General features: G+C 36.1%; 1 protein-coding gene across 6 annotated transcripts in view; it reads right to left on the bottom strand.

The window, feature by feature from the left end:
* Nucleotides 1-25,150, bottom strand: part of HERC4 (HECT and RLD domain containing E3 ubiquitin protein ligase 4) — a 124,567-nt gene extending 99,417 nt beyond the window's left edge. For 5 of the 6 annotated variants that reach the window (XM_068982137.1, XM_068982139.1, XM_068982140.1 and 2 more), the window contains exons 1-2: nt 24,913-25,150; nt 22,799-23,103 (exon numbers count right to left, since the gene is read on the bottom strand). In XM_068982137.1, the coding sequence (XP_068838238.1) occupies nt 22,799-23,024 (226 nt within the window). In that variant the 5' untranslated portion in view covers nt 23,025-23,103; nt 24,913-25,150. Of the gene's footprint in view, nt 1-22,798; nt 23,104-23,577; nt 23,610-24,912 lie in introns of those variants that run through there. The other variant, XM_068982138.1, reaches the window with a different exon arrangement.
* Nucleotides 25,151-25,427: the final 277 nt, after the last annotated feature.

Raw genomic sequence — 25,427 nt, 5'->3', positions numbered from 1 at the left:
CCAATCAAAATTAAAAGGCTCAACCATTTTTCCCCAGTATGCTAGAAAAGTCAGATCAATGTTAAATTGAGACATTTACATTCAGGACAAATTCTGGTTGAACGCTTGAAACAAGATGGCCTGCAAAGAGAATCAGTGATAAGCAAGAATAAAGGGAGAATAAATAAATTCAGCAAAACAAACCAAAAAGTTCACTAGAAAATCTGGCTTGATGTCTTGTATGCGAAAAACAACTCAGACGAACCCTAAACAGTTACCATTTGTTGTGTTTATTATATACTAGGTACTATGCTAACTCTATTAAAGTTTTAATCACCAAGCTATTGAATACATTTGCCTTTCAAGGCCAAAGAAACAGAAAAGGGAGGAAGAAGTGAGAATTAAATTCACTTTAATTTAGGCTGAGTATGGAAATATAAGGAGGAAATATAAGAGGACAGAAAACAAAAGAAAAACCTGTCAAGCAAGCCCATTTAAAAAAAAAACTATTATTCCTTTGATAAATGGGAGCTACAGGAAGATGTTAGAATTATGAACATATGGTGCTAAACTTGCTGGGAAAGGTTTAAAGTAGCACAGGATGATTACAATTGACTATAATTCAGAAATAAGGCATTTTTTTAAAAAATACAAATACATACAGATAAAAATACGTGGCAAAATGCTAACTGTTGGCCACTGTGCTATTCCTTCAACTTTTCTTTATGTTTCAAAATGTTCACAGAAAAATTTGAGAAATGTAACACTGCTCATATCAGTATTTAGAGTTCACAATATTTCTCTTTAAGGAAAGAAAAAATGACCATTTAGTTTGAGGAGGCAGAAAAAGGCAAAGAAAACTTAAAACAATAGGAGACTGTCTTGAGAAAAGCAGAAAAAAAACATTTTCAGAGACAGGAGCAAAAACAAAAAAGATAAAGCACTAGAGAGAAGTAACATTTCCATCCTGTAAATACTGTCAGGCAGATATACTCCAAATACAAATCTAACAAGTCCTAGCTCATTGCTACTTCTGGTTCTTCTTACACTTGCACTGTTAAAATGCAGTATTTCTGAAAACTGATGGTGCATCATTCCACTAAGGAGAAAAAGGACATCTTTGCCCCATAAATCCAAAACACTGTCAATCTTAGATTTATAAAAACTAATTAGAATGTTTAACCTAATGCCAGTTTTCATTTGTACATCATTTTGCTGCACAAACATCATAAAAGAAGAAAGAATATGGTTGCACATCCTTTTAGCAAAAGGTTCAGGTTCTTACTGTAAAACGTTACGTGACAAAATCCTTCCATTTGAGCAAGTAACTAAGAACAACCTATTTCCTTTGGGATCTAACAAACATGTTCCTCAATTCCTGAGTTTGTGAAAATCCATGTAGAATATCATCTCCAGGATTCACTCTTTTAAGAGTTCATTTAAAGGATCGACTTCACCATATTCATACAGTGGCGTATCTACATTTACCTTCTGATCTGTCCTATGATTATGTACATGTTCCTCTGTCAGTTTTCTTCTCTTTGCCATTATGGACAGAAAAAAAAAAAATTTTTTTTTTTCATTCTCAACTGTGGCTAATGAAAGGTACAAAAAGAGAAAAATAAAAATGACAAAAACCGACTCTAAACTTCTTTCACATTTTCTTCAAAGATATTTTAAAACTCTGCACAATATACAAAAAAAAATGCTAAATATGATGGTTTATTTCACCACTGCACCACCCTTTTAAGAAACCCCACCACTGTTCCGCTTGTAATTTTCTTTAGTCTAGTTGGGAATAGAGATTCTCATTATTCACAGTAGTTATGTTTCATAAAGTTACCACAAATCCTTATTTAGTCAATACTGCATCACTGCCCCTAGGGAAAATATAAGATTACGGTGTTACAAGTCTCCAAGTCTCTTATCACAACACTTTATCAATCATTCATAACCTTTTGTGTTTCCATTTAAAGACATCTTAATTAATATACACTGTAATTCATTAACACTGAATTCACTGCCAAAACACCGTACACTCATGCCTCAATGAATTTTTTCCAGGATTCTTGTGCCCAGGAACACTAGACAAAACCTCAGCAGTATGCACAGGGGCCACTTTAAACAGTAAAATTGCCCAAGAAAAGGTACAAAAATGCAAAAAATGTGGCACTAAATATACTGCAAAAAGGACATATTTTAACAGGAAGGCAAAGCACTGCTTTGTTGAACCTCAGCTGGGAAGCTACTTTTATTTTGCAGCTCTGCATGTGCATGTCCAGGAATCACCATGAAAAGCTCCATGAGTATTGACTGACCGTGATCCATTCTGATTTAAACACAATATACATAAACACTTCTTCCTAGACAACCAATCACAAGATATACAAGATGGTCTATTAAGAGTCTTTTGCTAAATGGGTTTTAACCTGATAATAGCAGCTTGCCCGATAGCTCAGCTGGTAAAGAATCCTTGGTCAGGAAGATCAGCTGGAGAAGGGATAGGCTACCCACTCCAGTATTCTTGGGCTTCTCTTGTGGCTCAGGTGGTAAAGAATCTGCCTGCAATGAGGGAGTCAGGTGGTAAAGAATCTGCCTGCAATGAGGGAGACCTGAGTTCAATCCCTGGGTTGGTAAAATCCCGTCGAGAAGGAAAACCCTACCCACTCCAGGATTCTGGCCTGGAGAATCCTGGACAGAGTCAGACACCACTGAGCGACTTTCACTTTCAAGATATAATCACCAATAGCATGCTCTGAGAACCTTGAAACCGTGCAAACAGTAAGCAAAAAATGAGTTGTGTTTTGGTTATAAAGGTAATACTATGGAAAACCCATTAGTAACATATTCACAACAAACTTCTCTTAAAAGCTGCATCTTATTCAAAATTTTAAAACAGCTATTTGAAGGAAAATACGTTATCATGTTACTCTGTATCCTGTTTCATCTACAGATTTCAAAATCTTGCCATGGGATAAACTGGGTTACCCCAAAATTCATATGCTGGAAGTCATAATCCACAGTACCCAAGAATGTGACCTTCCTTGGGAAAGTGGTCATCAAGGCTGTAATCAGTTAAGATGAGGTCTGATGGCAGCAGGGTAGGCCCCTAATCTGACTTGTGTCCTAACAAAAGAGGAACCAACCCTACTTGACACCTTGATACTCGATTTCCAGCCTCCAGAACTGTGCTAATATATTTCTGTTACTTAAGCCACCCAGGTTGTGATATTTTGTTTCACAGCCCAAACAAACAAATATACTTACCTAAATATTTTTGGGTTCAAAACATTCCTGTCAAGTTAGCCAAGTAGCACCATCTGTATTTTAAAAGTGGTCCACAGAAATAAACAACTTATTCTGAATAATTCAATCACAGAAAAATTTGATTTTGAAATTTAAAGTCTCTATTAGTAGTTCAAATTACATTATTTTCATGCCAAACAATTTTTCAAAGTTGGCAAAAGACATACCTCTGTAAGCAATCTTTAAATACAAGTTCAAGGGGGGAAAAAAGCTTTTGAGAGAGCAAGTTGGCCCTCTGACCCCCAAACTTTCCTTTTGGGAAACAACAGGAAATAATGTGATTTCCAGTAACAGGTACAGAAATATGGAATATCCATGTAACAGAAACTCGTGCTTCTATTAAAATAAATGTCTATATAATACAACATGAAAAGATAAAAACATAGTAAATGAAAACGCAAACCACCACATTTTATGTAATGTGTACAGGACTATGTATTTTAATACAGGTATAAAGTTATGAAAATATAAAAAATAGCAGTAGTCAGTTTTAGGATGTAGGGGAAAAAGTGGCTTCTAGTTTTTACAACATTTCTGTAATTTCTAAAAACTTATAGAAATATATTAGAAAAAAAGTAGTTAGTAATTAGAAAAAAAGAATTTTTTAAGATATTTGCCGCTGCTGCTAAGTCACTTCAGTCATGTTCAACTCTGTGCGACCCCATAGACAGCAGTCCACCAGGCTCCGCCATCCCTGGGATTCTCCAGGCAAGAACACTGGAGTGGGTTGCCATTTCCTTCTCCAATGCATGAAAGTGAAAAGTGAAAGTGAAGTCGCTCAGTCGTGTCCAACTCTTAGCGACCCCATGGACTGCAGCCTACCAGGCTCCTCCATCCATGGGATTTTCCAGGCAAGAGTACTGGAGTGGGGTGCCATTGCCTTCTCCATAAGATACTTGAAGTCCCCAAATTATAAATGACCCAAATCCCATAGGAACAAATGTCCTCTGTTTCCCAAAATCAAAATACTAGGGTAGTAACTAACACAGACTGATAAATTTTCTTCCCTAAGAGACAGTAGTAGTCAAGTATTATTTATATTTAAAATGTGATATACAGTTAAGTTAAATGTTACTCACAAAAATCTATCCTAAGCTTTGTGGAACCAATAAAGCAAGAGAGCCAAACAAGCCAGGATAGATGATGGGTGGAAATAAATTCTAATATGCAAATATATGAATTTTTCTATAGAAAATGTTACAAAGGTTAAATATAATTATTGACAGAATATTATACTTAGGTATAATGTGTTTTAAAGACTGGTTTGAAAACCTATTTATGACATGCAGAAGTATTTCAATGAGTAAAGAAAAATTTAGCTTTTAAAAACAATTCATTCATAAATCAGAAACTATCTGGTATAAAAAGTACAATTACCAAGCATGACCAAAGGCCACAATTAATCTCAACTCTTAATATGGTATATAAATTGAATGAAGTCCTATGTATATTTTTAATTTAAAAAAAAAATGAATTCAACTGAATTTGTAAAGCTGTCAATGTTTTATACACAGAACAAAAATCTTGGTTGATGTTTAATGCTCAAGTTATCAGGGTCTAAAAAACAATAGTTATGACTAGCAACAAGCAGTCACATTAATAACAATTACAAAACTGGAGGTCAGAAGGATATACTTGATAAAAAGCTACTTTTAAGAACCTCCATTTCAGTTACTCAGTAAATGTTTAATTCAGTCAGAGCTTAAGTTTCAAAAGCCTCCGCCTACCATGCTTCACTAGTTACAATATAGATTTTCCCCTTCCCTCCTGAATAACACAAAACTCCAACTAAACCAATGCAAAGCACACTTAATATCTATCTCTAGAAATTTAATGTTCACAAAATGCTATACTATGAAATTTAAAAGGTAATGCATAATTCCATTTGTGTATAAAAATATGTCACACATAACCCAGTATACGTGCAGAGAAAAGACTGTGAAAATAGGGTTTCCCTGGTGGCTCAGTGGTAAAGAATCCACCTGCCAATGCAAGAGACAAAGATTCAATCCCTGGTCTCAGAAGATTTCAGAGGACAACTTGGGCCAAAGGACAACTGGGCCCGTGTGCCACAGCAACTGAGCAAGTGGCTACAAAGCCCAGGAGCTATAACTACTGAGCCCACGTGTCAAAACAACTGAATCCAGAATACTCTAGAGCCCAGGCTCTGCAACAAGAGCAGCCACCACAATGAGAAGCCTGTGTACCAAAACTAGAGAGTAGCCCCCTGCTCACCTCAACTAGAGAAAAGCCCAAGCATCAACACTCAGCACAACCAGATAAATCAAGAATATTTAAAATAAAAAAGACTGGGTAAAGAAATACTAAATTGTCAACACTGATTATCTACCAGTGCTTTTCTTTCTTTCATGGTTCTTCAACTGTTTAACTGAACAAGTAAAAGTGAGTTGATGTATTTTATGAGTCTGATTTTTTTAAAACATGAAGACGTTAACTACTTGGGATTAGTGAATAACACCAATCAATAATTCAGAATGCTTTTTTTACTTTAATAAATAATGATATTGCTAATTATGTGACAGAGCTAACAAATTACCAAATGGCTACTTCACTCGAGTCATGTTATTTTCCTGCTGCTGCTGCTGCCAAGTCGCTTCAGTCGTGTCCGACTCTGTGCAACCCCATAGACGGCAGCCCACCAGGCTCCCCCATCCCTGGGATTCTCCAGGCAAGAACACTGGAGTGGGTTGCCATTTCCCCCTCCAATACATGAAAGTGAAAAGTGAAAGTGAAGTCTCTCAGTCGTGTCTGACTCTTCGTGACCCCATGGACTGCAGCCTACCAGGCTCCTCCACCCATGTTATTTCCCTACTCCTAAAGTAAAACTGTTTACTGACACTTTTTAAAGGATCACTAATATAATCATATAATGATCATAAAATATGAAAAATTAAGAATAAAATAAAGCCTAAACATAAAACATTTAATGAAAATGCTTATTCTCTAAAATTATTACCAATAATTATCAATAGGAATTTGGAATGGTACAACTCATCGTCATGAAAACTTTTTAGTAAGTTTTCTGATAAAATCAAAATATACAGTAACTTACATGTCTTAGCTGACAGTACACAGTAATATTCATATGGAGATGTAACTAACTAGATTTAAAAATTCTTTATAATGGATATGTTTACAAATCCATACCCCTTTTATGCATTCTTATCTACATACAGGTATACAGTTAACATACACAGAGAAATTATTATGTGCCTGGCACTGTGCTAAGCACTTTATTTAATTTCATTTAATCCTCATAACACGATAAGGCAGGTGTACCATCATCCCTACTTCAAAGGCACTAAGATATATAAACATTTCCCTACTGAACAACTGTCTTTTTGCTTATAATACTTAAACAAGGTTATGTTTTAATAATTTACTTTCAAAATATACTTAGAACTGTAAAAGTACTAAGGCTTCACAACATTTTTTCTTCAGGATTCCTTTCTGGATGGCTAGGAACTGCTGAAATTGAGTGCTTTGAAGCAGAAAGAAGTAAAACTAAAATATAAAGATTCCAATTTAAAAAAAAAGACTCCCATATAAATATATCAACCAAACAGCTATTTTAATCTCTAAGACCAGCAAGAATGAACCCTCAAAATCTACTGGCGGATTTTTTGTTCTGTGTTTTCTTAGATTCTTTCTTGTGTATTTGGAATTCATTCATCTTAGAGGCAATTAACTGTATTTTCTTACTTTCTTTATTCTTGTTGATGACATAGGAAAGGTGGGGGAACGGGTTTACAGACACCAGAAGAGTTAAACCCTCTCAGAACTGGCAAATCCCTAAAGAGAACTTGCCTACCAACATGCCTTTCACACAAAAACTGACCAAACCAGAGATTATTCGACCAACTATATCTTTATCTAATTCTCACACACCAAACCAGAATTTCCCTTACCTTAAATCATCCCAGAACCAGGTACCAGGAAATAAGAAACCTATCCTATAGAACAAAGCCTGGAAGAATTAACCAAATTAGTCAGTTCTTAACTGTTTATTCTGTCCAGTTTGCCTCTCCCTGGAAAACCTCAATAAAGGCTACAGTCTTAAGATCTCCCCTGAGTTCTGCCTCCTCATTACCTTGGTATCTTCCTCCTCAGCTATGTGTGGCACGCACTGACCTCCTCTCTCTAGAATCAGTGAGCATAACCAACTTCTTCCGAGCCTCATTCTCATTACCCCTTACAGCCACAATGATTTTACCTTACCATTTCCAATATGTACATTCTTAGAACAGGTATAAACTTTACACTTTTCATTATAAAGTAGCTGATGACCACAAACTTACCAAAACAAAAGAGTCTTAACTGTAACTTTCCTCCCTTTCTATGGCACATCCACCAAAATGGTCATTGTGTTCATTCAACACCTTGTGTTTCTTCTGTGATAAAGATATGTAAGACAAGGTGTTTAACCACCAGTAACTGACATGGTAGAGAAGACTTTTACCCAAATAATTACATAATACGAAGTTAGCAATGCAACTTACTAATTTACTGAATGACAGAGAACTGTACTAGATACTGTGCAAAATATATGACTTAAGTTCTCTTATGACACACCATAGAGATGTATGAGACGGCACTTGATCTGGGCAATATTCAAGACAGAAACAGAAATATGCCTTAGAAAGATTAAAGATGGATAAATTGGAATGGGGAGATCAGGTAGAAAGCTACTGCCACAATTCTTGCATAGAGTAGTAATGATCTAAACTAAAGGAAAGAATTTTAATTGAGATAGGAGGAACTACAGGCCCCAGGGTATAAGATAATTAGCTCAAGATAACATATTTAGCCACTTGCAAATGCAATGAAGACACAAGAAAGTTACTGAGAGTAAGATTTTGGCAACGGAGTCAACACTTGCTACAGGTTAGGAAGCTGACTCTAAGGTGAATCTAAGGTTTAAAGCTAAGTGAATGGAAGAAGCATCAATAAATAAGGAAGAGAGGCTATTTCAGCAGTTTGTTGTAGAGAGCTGGAGACAGCTAACTCACAGTACAGTGGTCTCCATTTAAACTGTTCCTTTTTTGTTCTCCACATTTTATCTTATCATTTTAAAACTCCACATTATATCTTCATATTTTATAATCTCAGAAATGCCTATTTATCTTTCTTGATTTTCTTAATGTATAAATTTTTCCCACAGTCAAGCACAATATAAGCAGCAAATGTCCCGTTTTTTTATTAACAGCCTTTTTATATACTAAGCAAATAAATTTAGGCATACTTGTATTAAAATAATTATGTATGCAAAAGTAAGAGTAGAAAGCTGCAGCCAAATGCATTTATTTTCAATTTAAAAGACTGCTTATCACTTTGGGAAGGGCAGGTTTGAAAGGGTGGATAAGCAGGGAAGAAAAAAAAAATGATTTAAGTGTCTGTTCCTCAAACTACCAGTACACAAACTATACCTTCTGTTATAGACGGAGTACCTGTGTCCTGCCCCCACTTCCCAAATGCACATTGAAACTCTATCTTCCCATGTGACAGTACTAGGAGGTAGGCCTTTGGGAGGTAATTAGATCCTAAGGGTGAAGCCCTCATTGATGAGATTAGTGTCCTTTGTTAGCTCCCTCACCCTTCTGCCATATGAGGACACAATGAAAAGATGGCCACCTTTGAACCAAGAAGCAAGCTCTCAAAAGATAACAAATCTCAGCACCCTGATCCTGGATTACCCAGACTCAAAAACCAAGAGAAACGTGTTTGTTGTGTAAGTCACCCAGACTACATTATTTATGTTGTAGCAGCCTGAATAGACTAAGAAATCTTCAAATTAAGTATTCATTAAACTTTTGAAAATAAACAATGAATCTAACTTCTATCATTTATGTAATTCTCACAAGAACAAAAAAAATAATCTCTTTTTTCTGTTATTACTATGGATCTTTAAATTCTAACAGTAAAGGAATTTATTTCTTGCTCCAATACAACACTACCTTTAAGTGAAATAAACATACATTTGGGGGAAATTTGAGAATAACTTTTTAATATGAGTTTCAACAAGGTAAATGAGAACTAAGCATAAAGAAGTATATACTTTTATGATGAGCACAATGTCTAGGACAAAGTAGATAATCTGTTGAATAAATGCCTGAGTTTCAGTTATAAATAAAAAGATATTGTCTATCTCAAAGCAAATACAGAAACAGCATATTAGCTACTTCAGTGTAAGACTTACTTTTCTTTTAAGAAAACATTTACTGAGCATTTTCCACATGCCAGGCATTGTTCTTTGCACTTCAGTGTGATAGCTCACTTAATCCCTACAACTACCCTTGGCATGATTATCCTCATTTTAGAGGAGAATACTTAACACAAAAAGACTAAGCTATGTGCCCAAGATAACAGCTAAAAAATAAAAGATAAGTGCCCAAGATAACATAGCCAAAAGGGTACAGGGTTTGTACCAAAGCATTCTAATTTCAGAGCCTACCCTTTTATTTGGGTTTCCCTGGTAGCTCAAACAGTAAAGAATCTGCCTGCAATGCAGGAGACCTGGATTTCATCCCTGGCTCGGGAAGACCCCCGGGAGAAGGAAATGGCAGCCCACTCCAGTACACAGGCAAGAGTATCTATAAGCAAATACAAATATCTTTTTTCTAATCCAAAATATAGCTTTATACACAATGTTCTACACCTTGCTCTTTTCACTCAATTTATCTTATAATAATGTGCAAAATCCTCCCTCATTCTCTTAACTACATAGTATTTACATTACATTGACTAAATTATTTTACCAGTTCCTAACAGACTGTCACGGGGGCTTCCCTGATAGCTCAGATGGTAAAGAATCTGCCTGTAACGCAGGAGACCTGGGTTCGATTCCCGAGTCAGGAAGACCCCTTGGAGAAGGGAATGGCAACCCACACCAGTATTCTTGCCTGAAGAATTCCATGCAGAGCTGGGCATGAACGAGTGACTAACACACAACACTGTTGGGGCTTCCTAGGTGGCGCTAGTGGTAAAGAACCCGCCTGCCAATGCAGGAGACCTAAGAGATGTGGGTTTGATTCTTGGGTTGGCAAGATCCCCTGGAGACAGGCATAGAAACCCACTGAAGTATTCTTGCCTAGAGAAACCCATGGACAGAGGAGTCAGGCAGGCTACAGTCCATAGGGCCACACAGTCAGCCACGACTGAAGCAACTCAGTACAGACAGACAGACTCACAATGTTGTTTCTAATGTTTTGCTGTTATAAACAATCCTGCAGTAACACTCACTTTGTATATATACAAATGAAGCTATCAAATCAACAGCTATACTCTTGGATTTCTCAAAGAAAGGGTATGTACATTTGTAGTTCTGATATATGATGACAAAATAGCCATTATAAAAACCTATGAACACTTATTTACTGACAGCCTCACTGCAGAGATGGTACTCCAGTCAAACACAGGTCTTCTGCACTTCTCTTAGTATGAATGAGGCTGAAGAGTACTCATGGTTTAAAAGTCATCTGTACATCCTTTTCTGTGAAGTGCCTGTTCCTATCCTTTGCCCATTCTGCTGTTTTTATCTCATCATTTTTTAGAAGTGCTTTGTATCTCAGAGATTTACACTTTGATTTTAATAAATATTAAACTCTATATATTTTCCTGTTTGTCTTTTACCTTTGTTTACTTTGACTTCCACCTAGCAAAATTATCTTTACTTCCATGCAACTTATATTTTCTATGCCTATTCACAATTCAGAAAGTATTTCCTGACTCCAACAAAACAATTTTTTTTGAGGGATGTACGTTTTATTGGAAACCTTAAATACTCTTCAGACAGAACACAATGTCTTCAATCAAGGCTCCCATGTGGCCTACAGGGAAAACTGCAATTTCTGAAGTAAGGGCAAGGAGAGGGACAGTACAGAAGATGAGTGCTTAATTTGCCAAAAGGACCTCCTCACAAATTTCCAAAATAATTTTTTAAAAATCAGTCCATTTTCTTCAAGCACATTTTTATCATTATAGCCTTTACATTTAAATATTTGATTCATCTGGAATTTATCCAATATATACATGGCATGAGGTAAATCCAACTTTTTAAATTCCTAGACGATGCTCCTACCTATATCAAGGTCACTTATTGAATCTCTCTCACTTGAATTTTTTTCTCCATGCTTATGTCTGGGCTCTATATTGTTTCATTGGTTTTAAATGTCCACATGTAGGGCAGTTTTAACTACCAAGGTTTTAAAATTAAAACATGCTATTAACTATATTTTTCTTTTTTTCTGCTCATATTTTTCAATTTTCCTAACTACTCTGGTTTATTTTTTCCATATGAACTAGAGAATAATTTGTCTGGTTCCTGGGGAAAAAAATCATTTGGTATTTTTATTAGGATCACATTAAACTGACATTAATTTTAGAGAAACTGATTGGTTTATGTAGGTTAAGCATGCCTGTCCACAAATGTGGTTACCATTTACTGAGGCTTTCTGTATCCCTCGTAAGTGCTTTCAAGTCTTCTTTATATTCAAGGTGTTGCACATTTCTTAGGTAGTTCCTAAGTCATTGTATCTTTTTTGGCTATTGTTAAGTACTGACTTTTGATTGCTGCTATCCAATTGGACTTTCTTTCCACTAGGTTTGGTTCTGTTTTTCAATTGAGGTATAGCTGATTTGTAATATTATCTGTTTCAACTTTACAACATAATGATTCACAATTTTTAAAGATTATATTCCATTTATGGTTATTATAAATTATATTAATATCTATTCATACAAATATATGTAAATATAATATATATATATATATATTATTGGCTATATTCCCTATCCTGCACATACAGCCTTATAGCTTATGTCATACATAGTAGTGCCTCCAACCCTATTTGCCTTCCCCCTCTTCCCTCTCCCCACTGGTAGTCACTAATTTGTTTTCTGTATCTGTAAGTCTGTTTCTTTCTTATTCACTATTTTTTACATTCCACACAGAAGTAATATTGTACTTTTTGTTTTTATCTATCTGACTTATTTCACTAAGCATAACATCCAAGTACATCCATGTCACTGCAAATGACAAAATTTCATTCTTTTCATGGCTGAGTAGTATTCCATTGCGTGTCTGTGTATACACACACACATCATCTTTATCCATTCATCTGTTGATAGACACTTAGATTGCTTCCATATATTGGTGACTGTAAATCATGCTGCTGTGAACAGTGGATTACATGTACCTTTTCAAATTAGTGTTTTCTTTTCTTTGAATATATGGTCAGGAGTAGAATCAGTAGTCCTTTTTTCTTTCTTTGAAGAACCCCCATACTGCTTTCCACAATGACTGCATCAATTCACATTCCCATCAACAGTGTACAAAGCTTCCGTTTTCTCCACATACTTGCCAACACATTATCTGTGGTGTTTTTGATGGTAGCCATTCTGACAAGTGTGAGGTGATAACTCATTGTGGTTTTCATCTGCATTTCTCTGATGATTAGTGATGTAGAGAATCCTTTCTCTACATCAGACAGGCCTGATGGCCATCTGGATGTTTTCTTTGGAAAATGTCTATTCAGGTCTTCTGCCCATTTTTAAATCAAGTTGTTTGCTTTTTGATATTGAAATGTATGAGCTATTTATATACTTTGAGTATTAATTCCTCATGGGCCATGTCATTTGCAAATATTTTCTCCCGTTCAGTAGGTTATCTCCATTTTGTCAAAGACTTCCTTTACGGTATTCACCAGGTGAATTTTTTTTTTTTAATATTTATTTATTTGGTTGTTTGAGGTCTTAGTTGTGGCAAGTGGGATCTAGTTCCCTGACTAGTAACTGAACCCAGGCCCCCTACCTTGGGAGCACAGTCTCAGCCACTGGACCACCAGGGAAGTCCCTATGGTTTTAATTTTGACTTTGGGCAAGTTATTTAACCTCCTGAAGTTCTATTTCCCTCACCTAGAAAACTGAGCTAACTGTACTCTGCAGGATGGATTTAATGCTTTTGGATAATGTATAAAGGATTCAGCACAGTGCCTGGCACATAATGGTGGTTACTGTTATTTTCAAATGTCTGCATTCTAGTACCTAATATATTCTAAATAATATATCTCATTAGTAAGTTTCACCAACTACAAGGTGGGTATCTTTCGTCTCCACCTTAAACTGTCATATTAACTTCTAAGTATTTCCTTCTCCCCTTACTCCTAGTAGCAGAGGCTTACTCAGCTCCCCAGCTGAGTGCAGAAATACTCTTAGGTTCAGGCAGAAGTAACAGCAACCTTTCAGAATTTTACCTAATTATTCTTCAAAAAATAAGTGCAGGTCCACAAAGTTCATTCTTGTTGGATAGTCTAGTTATGTCACCTATAGCTGAGGAATACCTTGATCAAAAATCAGGAAGTATACATGTGCTGATTCATAAATACTTGGGATCAACTATGAGAAGCCATCACAAACTCCTTCAAAGAATTTATAGGTAAAGAACCAAAATTTCCTCCCACTGTTTTCAGAAGCTCTCCTTCTGAAATTAAAACCTGGTAGGGAGTTCTCTGGTGGTCCAGTGGCTGATACTCTGGGCTCCCAATGCAGTGGGCCTGAGTTCAATTTCTAGGCACGGAACTAGATCCTACATGCCACAACTAAGACCTGGAACAACCAAATTCTGCTTAGGGTCTCTTTTAGCCTTACTTTATTCCTTTTCTCACTTTCATTTCCCTTTCACAAAAGCAAGATCATTAGTTCAGAAGGCACATTTCTCAGGGGCTCTACATGCCAGCGCACACACAATTAATAGTTAAAACTATTTCAGCTTTCAACTATTTCACAACTTCTATGTGACATCTTGTGACTTCAAAACCTTTGTTTACAATAAAACCTGGAAATCATAAAGTCAGACATAATTAACTAATAGGTTTTTGTCAGTTAGATGATGCAAATGAACCTATTAATAAAACTCAAATAAGCATTCTATCAAATGGTACCTTACAAATATAAACGTTCTATCTATATATAAAAATTCAAGTTTACAAAACAGATGAAATAGAGTAGGCAACCATTTAGATTACTTCAAATTTACAAAGATGTTATATTGCTAGGTACTTTAAAACAGTCTTCCAAAAGCACAAAATTAAGTATCGTTAGTGGATTATTAATTTCTTAAAAGGCTGGAACCAAGGAGAATGTTAAACTACTATGAACCGAAGAGTAAACAAAAATTTTAAATAAAACATTTCATGCCGTGAGTTCTATTCTTTCTGCTCACTTACAGTACTGAATTTACTGATTAAATATTGTTACCAAGTTCAAAACACAATTCACGTCACCAAACCTTTTCTCTCTCCTCCTAAAATAAAACAGTTAACATTCCTCCTCTTCCAGGATTCCCTATTTCTATTCATGATTCAACCGAGGATCACACCTGGCTCTTCCCACCTGGCTCTTCCCCTTACTGACCATTCACTTCCATCTAGTTACCAAAGCCCATCCATTCTTTGTCTCCCTAATCTCATGCTTCCTTCTTGTTTCAAAGAGCTACTCTCATAGTCTAATTAATTTCTCTACCTCCAAATTCTCTCCCTTCTATAAAAGCCAGATATGACCTATTGCAAACTACAGATATCAAAAGGTATCTACCAAATTAAATTCAGGCTTCCTAACTTCATTAACTCTATAATCTGACCTCAATTTTACTTTTCTAACCTTCTAGCTCACTATTTGCAGACATTTCAGTTAACTGAACTACTATTTTCTCAATAGGCCTCATATCTGCCTATTTCCATTTGAGGTGCTTTACCTATAAAGCACTCTTCTTCATTCTTTCCTCCTTGAAATACTATATATTTTTCCAGTTCATATGCTATCATCCCTTTAGAAACTCATCTACAATCCACTCCATCCCAAATGGTTATACTATTCATCTCAACACAGCACTCTGTTTGTGCATTTATAACACAGCATATTTTATACGCATTTCTATGTACTTAAAATATTTCTTCCCTTCTAGATCTTTAAATGATAATGATCACATTACACTTAGAAGCTTATCAAAAAATATATATTTTTAAAGTCTCATTTATAAGTATTTTCTAATGAGTTTATCAACTTTGTAAAGTGAGACAAAACTGTTAATTTTTAAAAATAAGTTGTTATTGTTCCTTTTAGATATGCTAAAATTAAAGATGTTCTTTCTCCTTAAGAAATAAACAGGGAGGAAATAAAGACTAAACTGATGTTTATGTTTGCGGTGGCATTACTTACAACAAAAATCTGGAAACAAATTCCAGAAAATAAAAGAAAACAAATTTTGGTATATTTAAATAATGAAATGTTAAATAATCATTAACAACATCCCCACCATAATATCATTTTAAAATGGTATTTTAAAACTATAGAGATTGTTACTCAATTATTACTGAAAAATAGTTGAGAAACAAGAACATATTCCCAGTCCATAATCAGAAATATGTTAATATATGAATACAGAAAAACTGTCAAATGATGGCAGTATTTATCTGTGCATGACAGCATTATGGTTGATTTTTATTTTCCCTATATTTTCTGATTTCACTACCAAGAATATGTAATAAAACCATCAAAAACTAAAAACGTGTTATTTCAAAACAGTGACACCCAGCAAAAGAATAAAATGAGACTAAAGTTAGATATTAATAAAGAAATAAGGTATTTTTAAAGAAATAAGGCAATGGCACCCCACTCCAATACTCTTGCCTGGAAAATCCCATGGACACAGGAGCCCGGTAAGCTGCAGTCCATGGGGTCGCAAACAGTCAGACACAACTGAGAGACTTCACTTTCACTTTTCACTTTCCTGCACTGGAGAAGGAAATGGCAACCCACTCTAGTGTTCTTGCCTGGGGAATCCCAGGGACAGAGGAGACTGGTGGGCTGCCGTCTATGGGGTCGCACAGAGTCAGATACGACTGAAGCAACTTAGCAGCAGCAGCAAGGTATTTTAAAGTAAACTGAAAAACACATTACTAAAGGATTACAGAATGTTTTCTTCATGGCCTAGAAAAGCTGAAATAAAATTCTGCAGTGCTAGAACTGAAGAAAAATGAGTAATTATGTAAACAAAATATTATGGCTTAAAGAATGCCATCAAAATTCAAGAAATTTTCCTTTTAACCAAATTAACTCCAATAATACAATTATATTCAGCATAGATTTTTATTGCATGTAAAGTAACCATAATGATTCATCAAGATATAAAAATAATTATTGCCTTTTAAATTCCATCAGCATGGAAAAAACATCCATAGAAACTGAAAGGAGAAAACCATGGGCACTTTAATATGGTTTATTTATTAATGATTTCCACTTTTCTACTTAACTAACACAATCCTAGTCCAAAGAAACCCTATAACAATGGCTGAATACTCCATTGTTTTAATATGTATCTCACATATCTGATACACCTTTTGCCTAGGAAAATTTAGTATCTATGAATTGAGACTTTATTTCTTCAAAACAATTTTAAAAATACATGAGGTTTGTGAAAAATGACCTTTTACAACAGTGCTACATTCATAAGACATATTGGGGACATAGAACCCAAAGAATACAGTCGGCCCTCCTTTTCCATGAGTTCCTTATCTCAGCATTCAACCAACATGTGGATGGAAAACACAGCCGACCCTTAAACAACATGTGTTTGAACTGCACAGACCCACTTACACATGAGTTTACTTCAATAAATACTTATATTTTCATTTTACAGATCTTTAAGTGTAGGGAAAAGTTTACGTTCAATTAGAGATCACAATACGTGGAATCATAAAACTAGGGTTTGAGTTCTAATTCTATCCAAATTGTTTCTGCTTCTTGCCCTTGGGTGAGTCTATTCAGTTTCTGTTTTTAAGGTAGAGTTAACAGTATGGGGATTTTCAACTGCATGGAAAATCAGTATACCTAACACTGAAGTTGTTCAAGGGTCAACTACATTTGAGGGGGAAAAATTCGGGAAATTTCCAAAAAGCAAAACTTGAATTTGCCATGCCAACAGTTATTTACGTATCATTTACATTGTATTTATAACTATTTACATTGTACTAGGTACTATAATCCAAAAATGATTTAAAATATATGCAAGGGTTATATGCAAACAGCAGCACCAGCTATAAGGGACTTGAGCATCCGTGGATTTTGGTATCTGCAAGGGTGCTGGAACCAATCCTCCACAGATACTGAGACACAGACTGTACTTATTCAAAGGCAATGGAAACTAGACCACCTAGGCTGCCATCTGTAACAAGAATCCTTAGTAACTGCTCAAATTGTGCAACTGAAATCTTCCATACTCCTGTTCTTTCAAGAAAAATATGTGGCTCCATTTCCAATCAGATAAAAACACTAACATATCAAACACAAAGACAAAATCATTGGTTCCAAATCATTTTTAAAAGCTTCTATTTGTTAGACTGCTCAGATTAGGGATCTACTACTATTACTGCTTCTCTTCTGGTTAATGGATTTATAAAGCATTCTCCAAGCCAACGCATCCTACAGAGAGATACCATGGCAGACTTGATACAATATAATTAACCCAAAGTTCCAATGTTAACCACAAAGTCTGTTGTGCCAGGCAGTTACTATGGACCTTGGATAGTAGCACAGCATAGCATTAGCACAAAGGGATACAGAATATGATATATAACAGAACAAAGAGAAAGAACTGGGTGTTACCATAGTTAAGTTTTTGTTCCTTGGTTTAAATATTCTTCATACCACACACGGTTATAATGAAGTACCAAAGTGGTATCACAATGCAAGCATCTCAGTAAAATAATGATTCATTTCAGTAAGCCATCAGCAGAATGGCAAAAAAAAAAAAAAAATCTGTGCATTAGAATTTGATCTGCCTCAAATAGAATATACTATTGTAAATAATTTTAAACATAAGCACAATTTAGTGAATAAGGTAGGAGACTGGGAGACTTAAATTTTCAGATTCCATTTATAGCTTTTCACCAGTCACCTGCTGTTTTGACAAGTTACTTACCAACTTGTGCTGCCATTTCTCCGTAAATTTATCCCCTAAGATGAGGATAATTCTTGCAAACTGTGTCACAAGCATTTTGAAAGGAACCATGAGTTATTGTGTAATGCTCTTGAAATTCCTCAGATGTAGGGTCCTACACAAAGTAAAGTATTATTATACATCTCTCTAACAGTAGTCAACTGTTTGCATTATGATTTTTTCCCTACTCTCAACACTGTGACTCTTGGACACTAACCTTTCTCATAGTAAAGGGTCCAAAGCAAGCCTCCATTCCTGACCCAAGTAATCATTTTTTCAAGTCTTCATATCATCCACATCATTCTCTTCCTTAGAAGGTATTGTGAAAATTGGGAGTTATAAAACAGCTTCTTTGGTATTATATGCTTTGATTCCTTAAGCAATATATGGTATAATTTGGAATTTTTAATCTACTGTAATGTGAATAATTGTATTTCCCATATTTATATATCTATTTTCCTATATTATTTTTCAAATTTCAACTTTTTTTTAAAGGAAGTCATTTATAGATTTATGTTTTATGAACAGAGAAAACAAGTCAGGAAATGAAGAAGCAAGAGAGGCAAGCAAATTACTGCTATATGACCCAAAGCGTTTTCATTGCAATGACCAACAGCAGAAATTACCATTTAGGGACACAAAAAAACAGAATCAATGCTCATAATCTTTTTATCTTCTGTAGAAGAGTTGAGCACAAGCTGTAATAAATTTTCTCATACTATTCAAAATTTTATCTACTGGTGGCTTTGCAATGAAGTCAGTCTTTGGTTCAAGAATAAAATATACATATTTGAATTTTTAGTTTGTGTTGATAGGAGTATTATATCTGAAACAGAATTCTCACCCTTCTTACAGGGTTCCTAAAATGGCTTCACTTTGAATTTATGCACAGGGAAGGGACCGGGGAGGTATAATAAAACATGATGTCTTCACTGTATAACCTTAGTTATAAAATAGTAACTTTTGAGAGATTTTTTTTAAAGCTCTCAGAATTACATTAAAATAATGATGGAAACTAGCTTCCTCATAGATGAATAAATATTCCTCTACATTGTAACATGGCAGGGGCAAAACTTTGTGGGATAAAGATAAAAACCACAGAATTTAGAGTGGTCTAGTATTTGCTACTCTAGTGATTAAACTTTTAACATCAGTTTCTTCATCTGAAAAAGGAGGACCATAACACATGTCAGCTGATATGCAAGACTGCTGTGAGGGTTAAAAGATATACATAATCCACTTGAAATAACTTTGTACACCATTAAAAGTTATTAAAACAGTCATTTTAACATAACTATCACATTATTTGCAAATTATGGATATGAAAGTTTAGCACTGTGTCTAACAGAAAACAAAAATAGATGTGTAAAACATATTTAGGACCATGGACACTAAATCGTATCTATGGCTAGATAGTGAGTAAATAATCTTAATAAGAAAAGTACACTTCCTAAATGTTATCTTAAAATTTCAGAAGCAAATTTAGAAGTACGAAAATAAAACAATTTTACTTAGGTGGACTGACCTAACACTTTGAAGATTAAATATACTATCTACCTGTTAGCTATGAATTAAGGAGGAAATTGAGAGGTTCTAAATTTTAAAAGGTTTAAAAAAATTCCTATGCAGGAAAAATATATACAAGGAAGTGAAATAGATATACACACACTTCTGTGCAAATAGTTCAGAAAGAAGTAGTAGTGATAGCAAGGAATATGCGTATACAAGAGAAGGAAAATGAACATGGACTTAATCTGCATTCTTAGTATAATAAAGGAAATCAGTGAACTCTCCCCAGGTGGTTACTAGAATGTCCAGAATGGAAACTTCTCCCAACAGGCCATAGGACAAATCTATTTACTACACTGTAAGGGTAGAGTCCTCCAGGAGGTTATCACGCCTCTCAAGAATAGCTTATCTACGAATAAGGCCATCTCTTCCTCTTTTACTCCTTAATATTTAGTATGCTTATAAAGTGAATTTCTGTAAGAAAACAATTCTTAGCTCTGTTTGCTTTCTTCATGACTCAAGTTTAAGGCTCTGACGAAGTGAATGATGTTTATTATACGGTCCTAAAATTCAACCAGACTCATTCTCTTCCCAGGAGACTTTAAAACAAATTAAATAAATTCCAAATCTTTTCATTCATTTCTCAAACTCACAATTGTTTTAAAAATGGTTAGGAAGAAGCACATTTAAATCATTAAGGAATTATTCCAAAGGGAAATAATTTTAGTTAAAAGCATTACTACATTTTCCACCCAATCCCCTTAAATCAAAACTGATTTAAGATTAAGTCCCTATCGGAGCAACTACCTTCGTTTGACATTTTACTTTTCCTACCTATGTAACTCGGTACACTTCAATACATCATTTAATTTGACCTTCTAGTAATATAAAGTTTTTCTCAGGATAAAGGCTCTCTCCTATAAAGCTAGCTATTTCAGCTCCAGATTTACTTTCTGGCTATTTATGTGATCAATCATAGAATTAAACTTAAGACTTCATTTTTCCCAGAAATCTTCAATTCCATCCAATGACATTTCTCATCATTTAAACTTCCTAGTCTCAAAATACATGCCACGTCATGTAGAATTTCAATTCTCTCTAGTTATTTCATTTACGTATGCCTTAATGCCCAACCAAGGCTCTGAATTTTTCAAAGATAAAGTTTATGTATGCCTTTCATTTTTCTATCCCATAGACTGTGCCGTACTCTGAACAAGAAGGGAATCCTAAAGAGGTATCAAAACTTAGGTAAACCCACCCTCCCAACTTTATATTGCCAAATAATGGTTCCAGGATGAAGCAACAGTGATATAAAGGTCACAATGCAATCATCACAATGTCAACATGACCACAAAGAAGCCTCTTCTGGTGAGTGAAGTTTCTCAGAACCTCACCTATAGGGTTAAAAGCTGTTCAGGTACTAAGTCATTATACTATTAGCACGTGGTGTCTACCACCCTTGTCTTGGACACGGAAGAGATGTTAAATAACACTTAAAGAATTTAAATCTTAGTAAATTTTAGTAACAATATTGGCAATTTCTATGTGCTAGCTTTGTACTTTCTACTTGCCCTGTAGCCTCTCAGAAATTACTAAAGCAAAACAGAGATATGTTCAGATACATTTGTGGGGCACGTTAAGTGTAAGAATAGTAACAGTCCCATTACCACGAAAATCTCAACCTGAGGCAGTATTCCAAGCTAAATAAAAAAGGTAAAGGACTCATCTGCCTCTGAAGCAGTGATTACAAATAGGTATCAACAAATTACCACTCATGTTTAACAACATGACAATCTCAATGTCTAAGATTATGAAAATCTGATGATTCCATAGAATATTCTTCACAAGGCAGAGTAGAAGAAAACTACCATTTACCTTGTTTTGCAATAATTAAACCTCTTGTATTAAGCATCACTACCATTCATCCAAAAAAAAATTAAATTACAAATTAAAGCAGAAGAGATTAAAACTATCAACAAAAAAAGATGAAAACTACACAGTAATTTACAAGTCAGAAGAATGAGGTTGGGCATGGTGGTGAAATGATTATGAAAAATGAGTAACATGCTTTAACACCTTTAATATCTTATACCTTCATTAACCTCTTAAAAGACTAACAAGAAAAAACCACTTAAATAATGATGTGGTAAAGAAAAATAACTGCCATAGAAAACACTTAGATGCCATTATTGTTAAAGTTAAAATAAATTGTCAATCAGTACAGCTGTAATCTTATCTGAATTTACCATCTTAAGAATTAACTTTTAGTTAACACAATTGAAAAAAAAATTCACATATTTCTAAGTGTGGTAATATTTGACTTTAAAATACGTATAACAAGGAAAAAAGAACATGAAATGTGACCAAACTCCTCAAAATTCTCATTATCCTACAAATTATTTTAAATTTGGTTTGTATGGCTACTACATTATCAGGACATCTCATAGACACAAAACTTTCAACAGCTAGTGTTACTACTTGAAAGTAGGAGACTAGGGAAATAAAAAACATGTCAAACTAAATAAAACCGTGTATTTAAAATACAACAGAGAGAACAACAGAATAATTAGGATTATGTTTTAGTCAAGTAAAAAGGTTTCATCTTAAATTTCCCCCCTTTCTGATATACGGAAAGCACACAGTAAATTATACATTTAAAACCTGCTCAGTGTGGCTGAAAAGTACTTATAAAAAAGGACCTACATACTGTATATTCTTTATCAATATACTCAGTCTCTGCAAGGTAGTTTTCTCTATTGTTTTATATCACCAAAATTAATTTCTGAAACCACAGCTTCATACATTATAATAGCAGCAGTTAAAAAAAGAAACAAAATAAGTTCTTAGAAGCATGCAAACTGTAAAGGATATATTTAATGCCTAGTTTGCTTTTAAAGCTTGGTCAAAAAAAACATGAGTTTAGCAAAATTGTTTGACATTTCCAACTTAATATAACTATTAGAAGAGCAAACAAAAAAATTTTCAACTTACCTGGTTTCTTTCTGGATTTTTCATGACCTAGCTGCCCTAGATCATTACATCCACACGTGTACACTGTTCCATCATCCAGAACAAATACAGTATGTCTGAGTCCACATCCTACATCTCGAACCTTTTTATTTACAAAAAAGTCACTTTTTCTGGGCTCTAGTACAATTTCTTCATCAATTCCACCCAAACCTAGCTGTCCAAAAGAAGCATTTCCCCAGCACAACATGTTTGTGATTCTTCTGGTCTTCCAGCTTCAATAATAAACTCCCTTCTGAAACACTGGCAAGTTGGTGGTGTCCCTATGTCTGAGAAGACAGAAAAGAGTTAGTATGACTTCAAAGAAAACAATGTATAATTGTTCTTTCAAGTGCTAGGCTACAATACTCACTTTGTATTAAACATGAAATCTATAGGGTGCTACGTAAGTATCATTCAGTTTCCAAAACCAATCAGTGGTATATTTTTAAAATTATTACATAGAAACATTCAGGAAAAATGTATCACTCCCCATGACTACAAAACTTCATTATTAATTAGCTTTGACTTTTTGTTATCTTCTGATAGACTAACTGAAATATTAAGTATCTTGACGAAGTTAATCTTTTTTTGCTTTTTGCTTTGGATAATTTCAGTGGGAGTAAGATATAAGACATCTGTCCACTGCCCCCAAAATCAGATACATACTCAGTGAAAAACATAAGACTACAGAAACATAAACGCTTGCAATCTCCCTCGAGTCACAGAATAAGTGAATAATTAGACTTTCTCATAATACCTACCTCCACATTAACAGAAAACTGAAGTTCTTATCTGTACTAGGAAAAAAACAATAATGGAAACTTTGAGTTTCCCACAATTTAAAAAGACTCTTCCAACTATTCATAGTTAGAGGTCCCAGGGAAAATTATAGTTCTCTAGTTAAACACTTATCTTAAGAAAACCACCTCCAAAGATCATACCTTACAAATCAAAATATTAACACTCTGACCTCACAATTATATTTAAAAACTCAACCAGGGTACCTAATTACAATACAAAAGTATGCAGCTTAAAGATCAGGAGTCTCCCCCAAAACTCAGCATTTTCTATTACGAGTGGTGACCATGACTGAAAAATATTTCCCCAAGGCAATCTATGTCTATCTATACCCCTGAGACAATTATTTGAAGATGTGGGGAAAAAAAACTGCAAATACCATTGGCACTGTCGATTTTTCAAGAACAGAAATGGGGATTGGGACACTGATAGTCTGATGGCGAAATCTGTAGAACTTTCCAGTACACTGAATATTTCTTCGCTTACACAGACACGGTAACAGAGAGCTCACTTCATCTAAACCTATACAGATTTTTAGACACATCGCATACTAAATAACACAATTACAGGAAGCCCGTCTTATTCCCGTTGTAGTCACCCACATTCCTTATACAGAACCTGAGACGTTTCCAAACCCAACTCTCCTACGTTCAGGCTAGCACAAGTGCTGAAGCTATCTCATTCCATCCATGATCCACCCATTAAGAAAAGTTTCATTTCATTCTTTTGGGGCATCTGAACCCGATAGTTCCCGCGAGTTATGCATTGTCTGATCGGTTTTTGCTGTTTTTTCAAGGAGAGGACAGGAAAACACCCTAATTTCAGTGCACGAGGTTTATCCATCCTTTTCTTTAAAAAGTCAGAGGGGTAATGAGAAAGACGTCCTCTCGCCAGCAACAGGTAGGGGAAAGAGAAGCACTTTATTCCCAGCATTCCCTGAACATGCACTCAGAACAGCTCCGGGGAGCCGCGGGAGAGAAATCATATGCACACACCCAACCTCACGGGCAGACCAGTCAACTACGGCAGCCGCCCGCTCGCAGCAGCCGCAGAGGCCAGTGGACGAGGCTCCGCACCTCGGCGGCCCTAGTCCCAAGGAAGCCCTTCCCCAGGGAGGTGCGACATTCCAGCCCCCGGGCTAAGGGGCCCGGCACTGCCCTCGTCCCCCACCCCACCCCCCACCCCGAGGAAACGCTGAGAAAGCACCCAGCGCCAGGCTGGCCTGTATCCGCCCAGCCCGGCCTGCCCCCTCCCTAACGCCGTCACACGCCCCCGAACCCGCCCGGGCAACGACTCACCGGACCCCTCAAGGCAGGGGAAGCCCAGGGCGGCTGGGGGGCGGCGCCTCCCCCGAGAGCGAGGCAGCTGAGGCTGGTCTCCAGCTCCTGGACCCTCCTCCTTCAGCCAGGGGCAGCGAACACCAGCGCTCCTCCGGCGTCGGTGAAGGTGCTCCTCTGCTCCTCTCTTCGGCTCCTGTGAAACTTTACCAGGCTCCTCAGAGAAAAGCAGCCGCCACTGCTGTCCAGTCCAGAGCCAGCCGTCAGCTACCCGGATGGAGCGGGAGGGGAAGGACGGGAGGAGAGAGAAGCGGAGAGCACTAGGGGTGGGGAGACCTGGGGGAGAGACTGGGGAGGAGAAGGGAGAGGGGGAGGTGGTAACGCGGGGGAGGGGGAGGGGCTGGCCGGAAGTGAATCGCAGAGCACGCGCGCGGGCCCGCCCACTTCCCGGCCCGCGCGCCTGCGCCGGAATCCTCCCAGGGCACACCGACCCAGGCGCCTGCGTCGTGTGCTGTTTTGCGTTGCCTTTAGAGGAA

This window comes from Capricornis sumatraensis, chromosome 10 (genome assembly GCF_032405125.1).
Source record: "Capricornis sumatraensis isolate serow.1 chromosome 10, serow.2, whole genome shotgun sequence".
Classification (NCBI taxonomy): domain Eukaryota; kingdom Metazoa; phylum Chordata; class Mammalia; order Artiodactyla; family Bovidae; genus Capricornis; species Capricornis sumatraensis.
The sequence above is the reverse complement of the archived record's forward strand: the minus strand, read 5'-3'. Positions and strand labels throughout refer to the sequence as shown.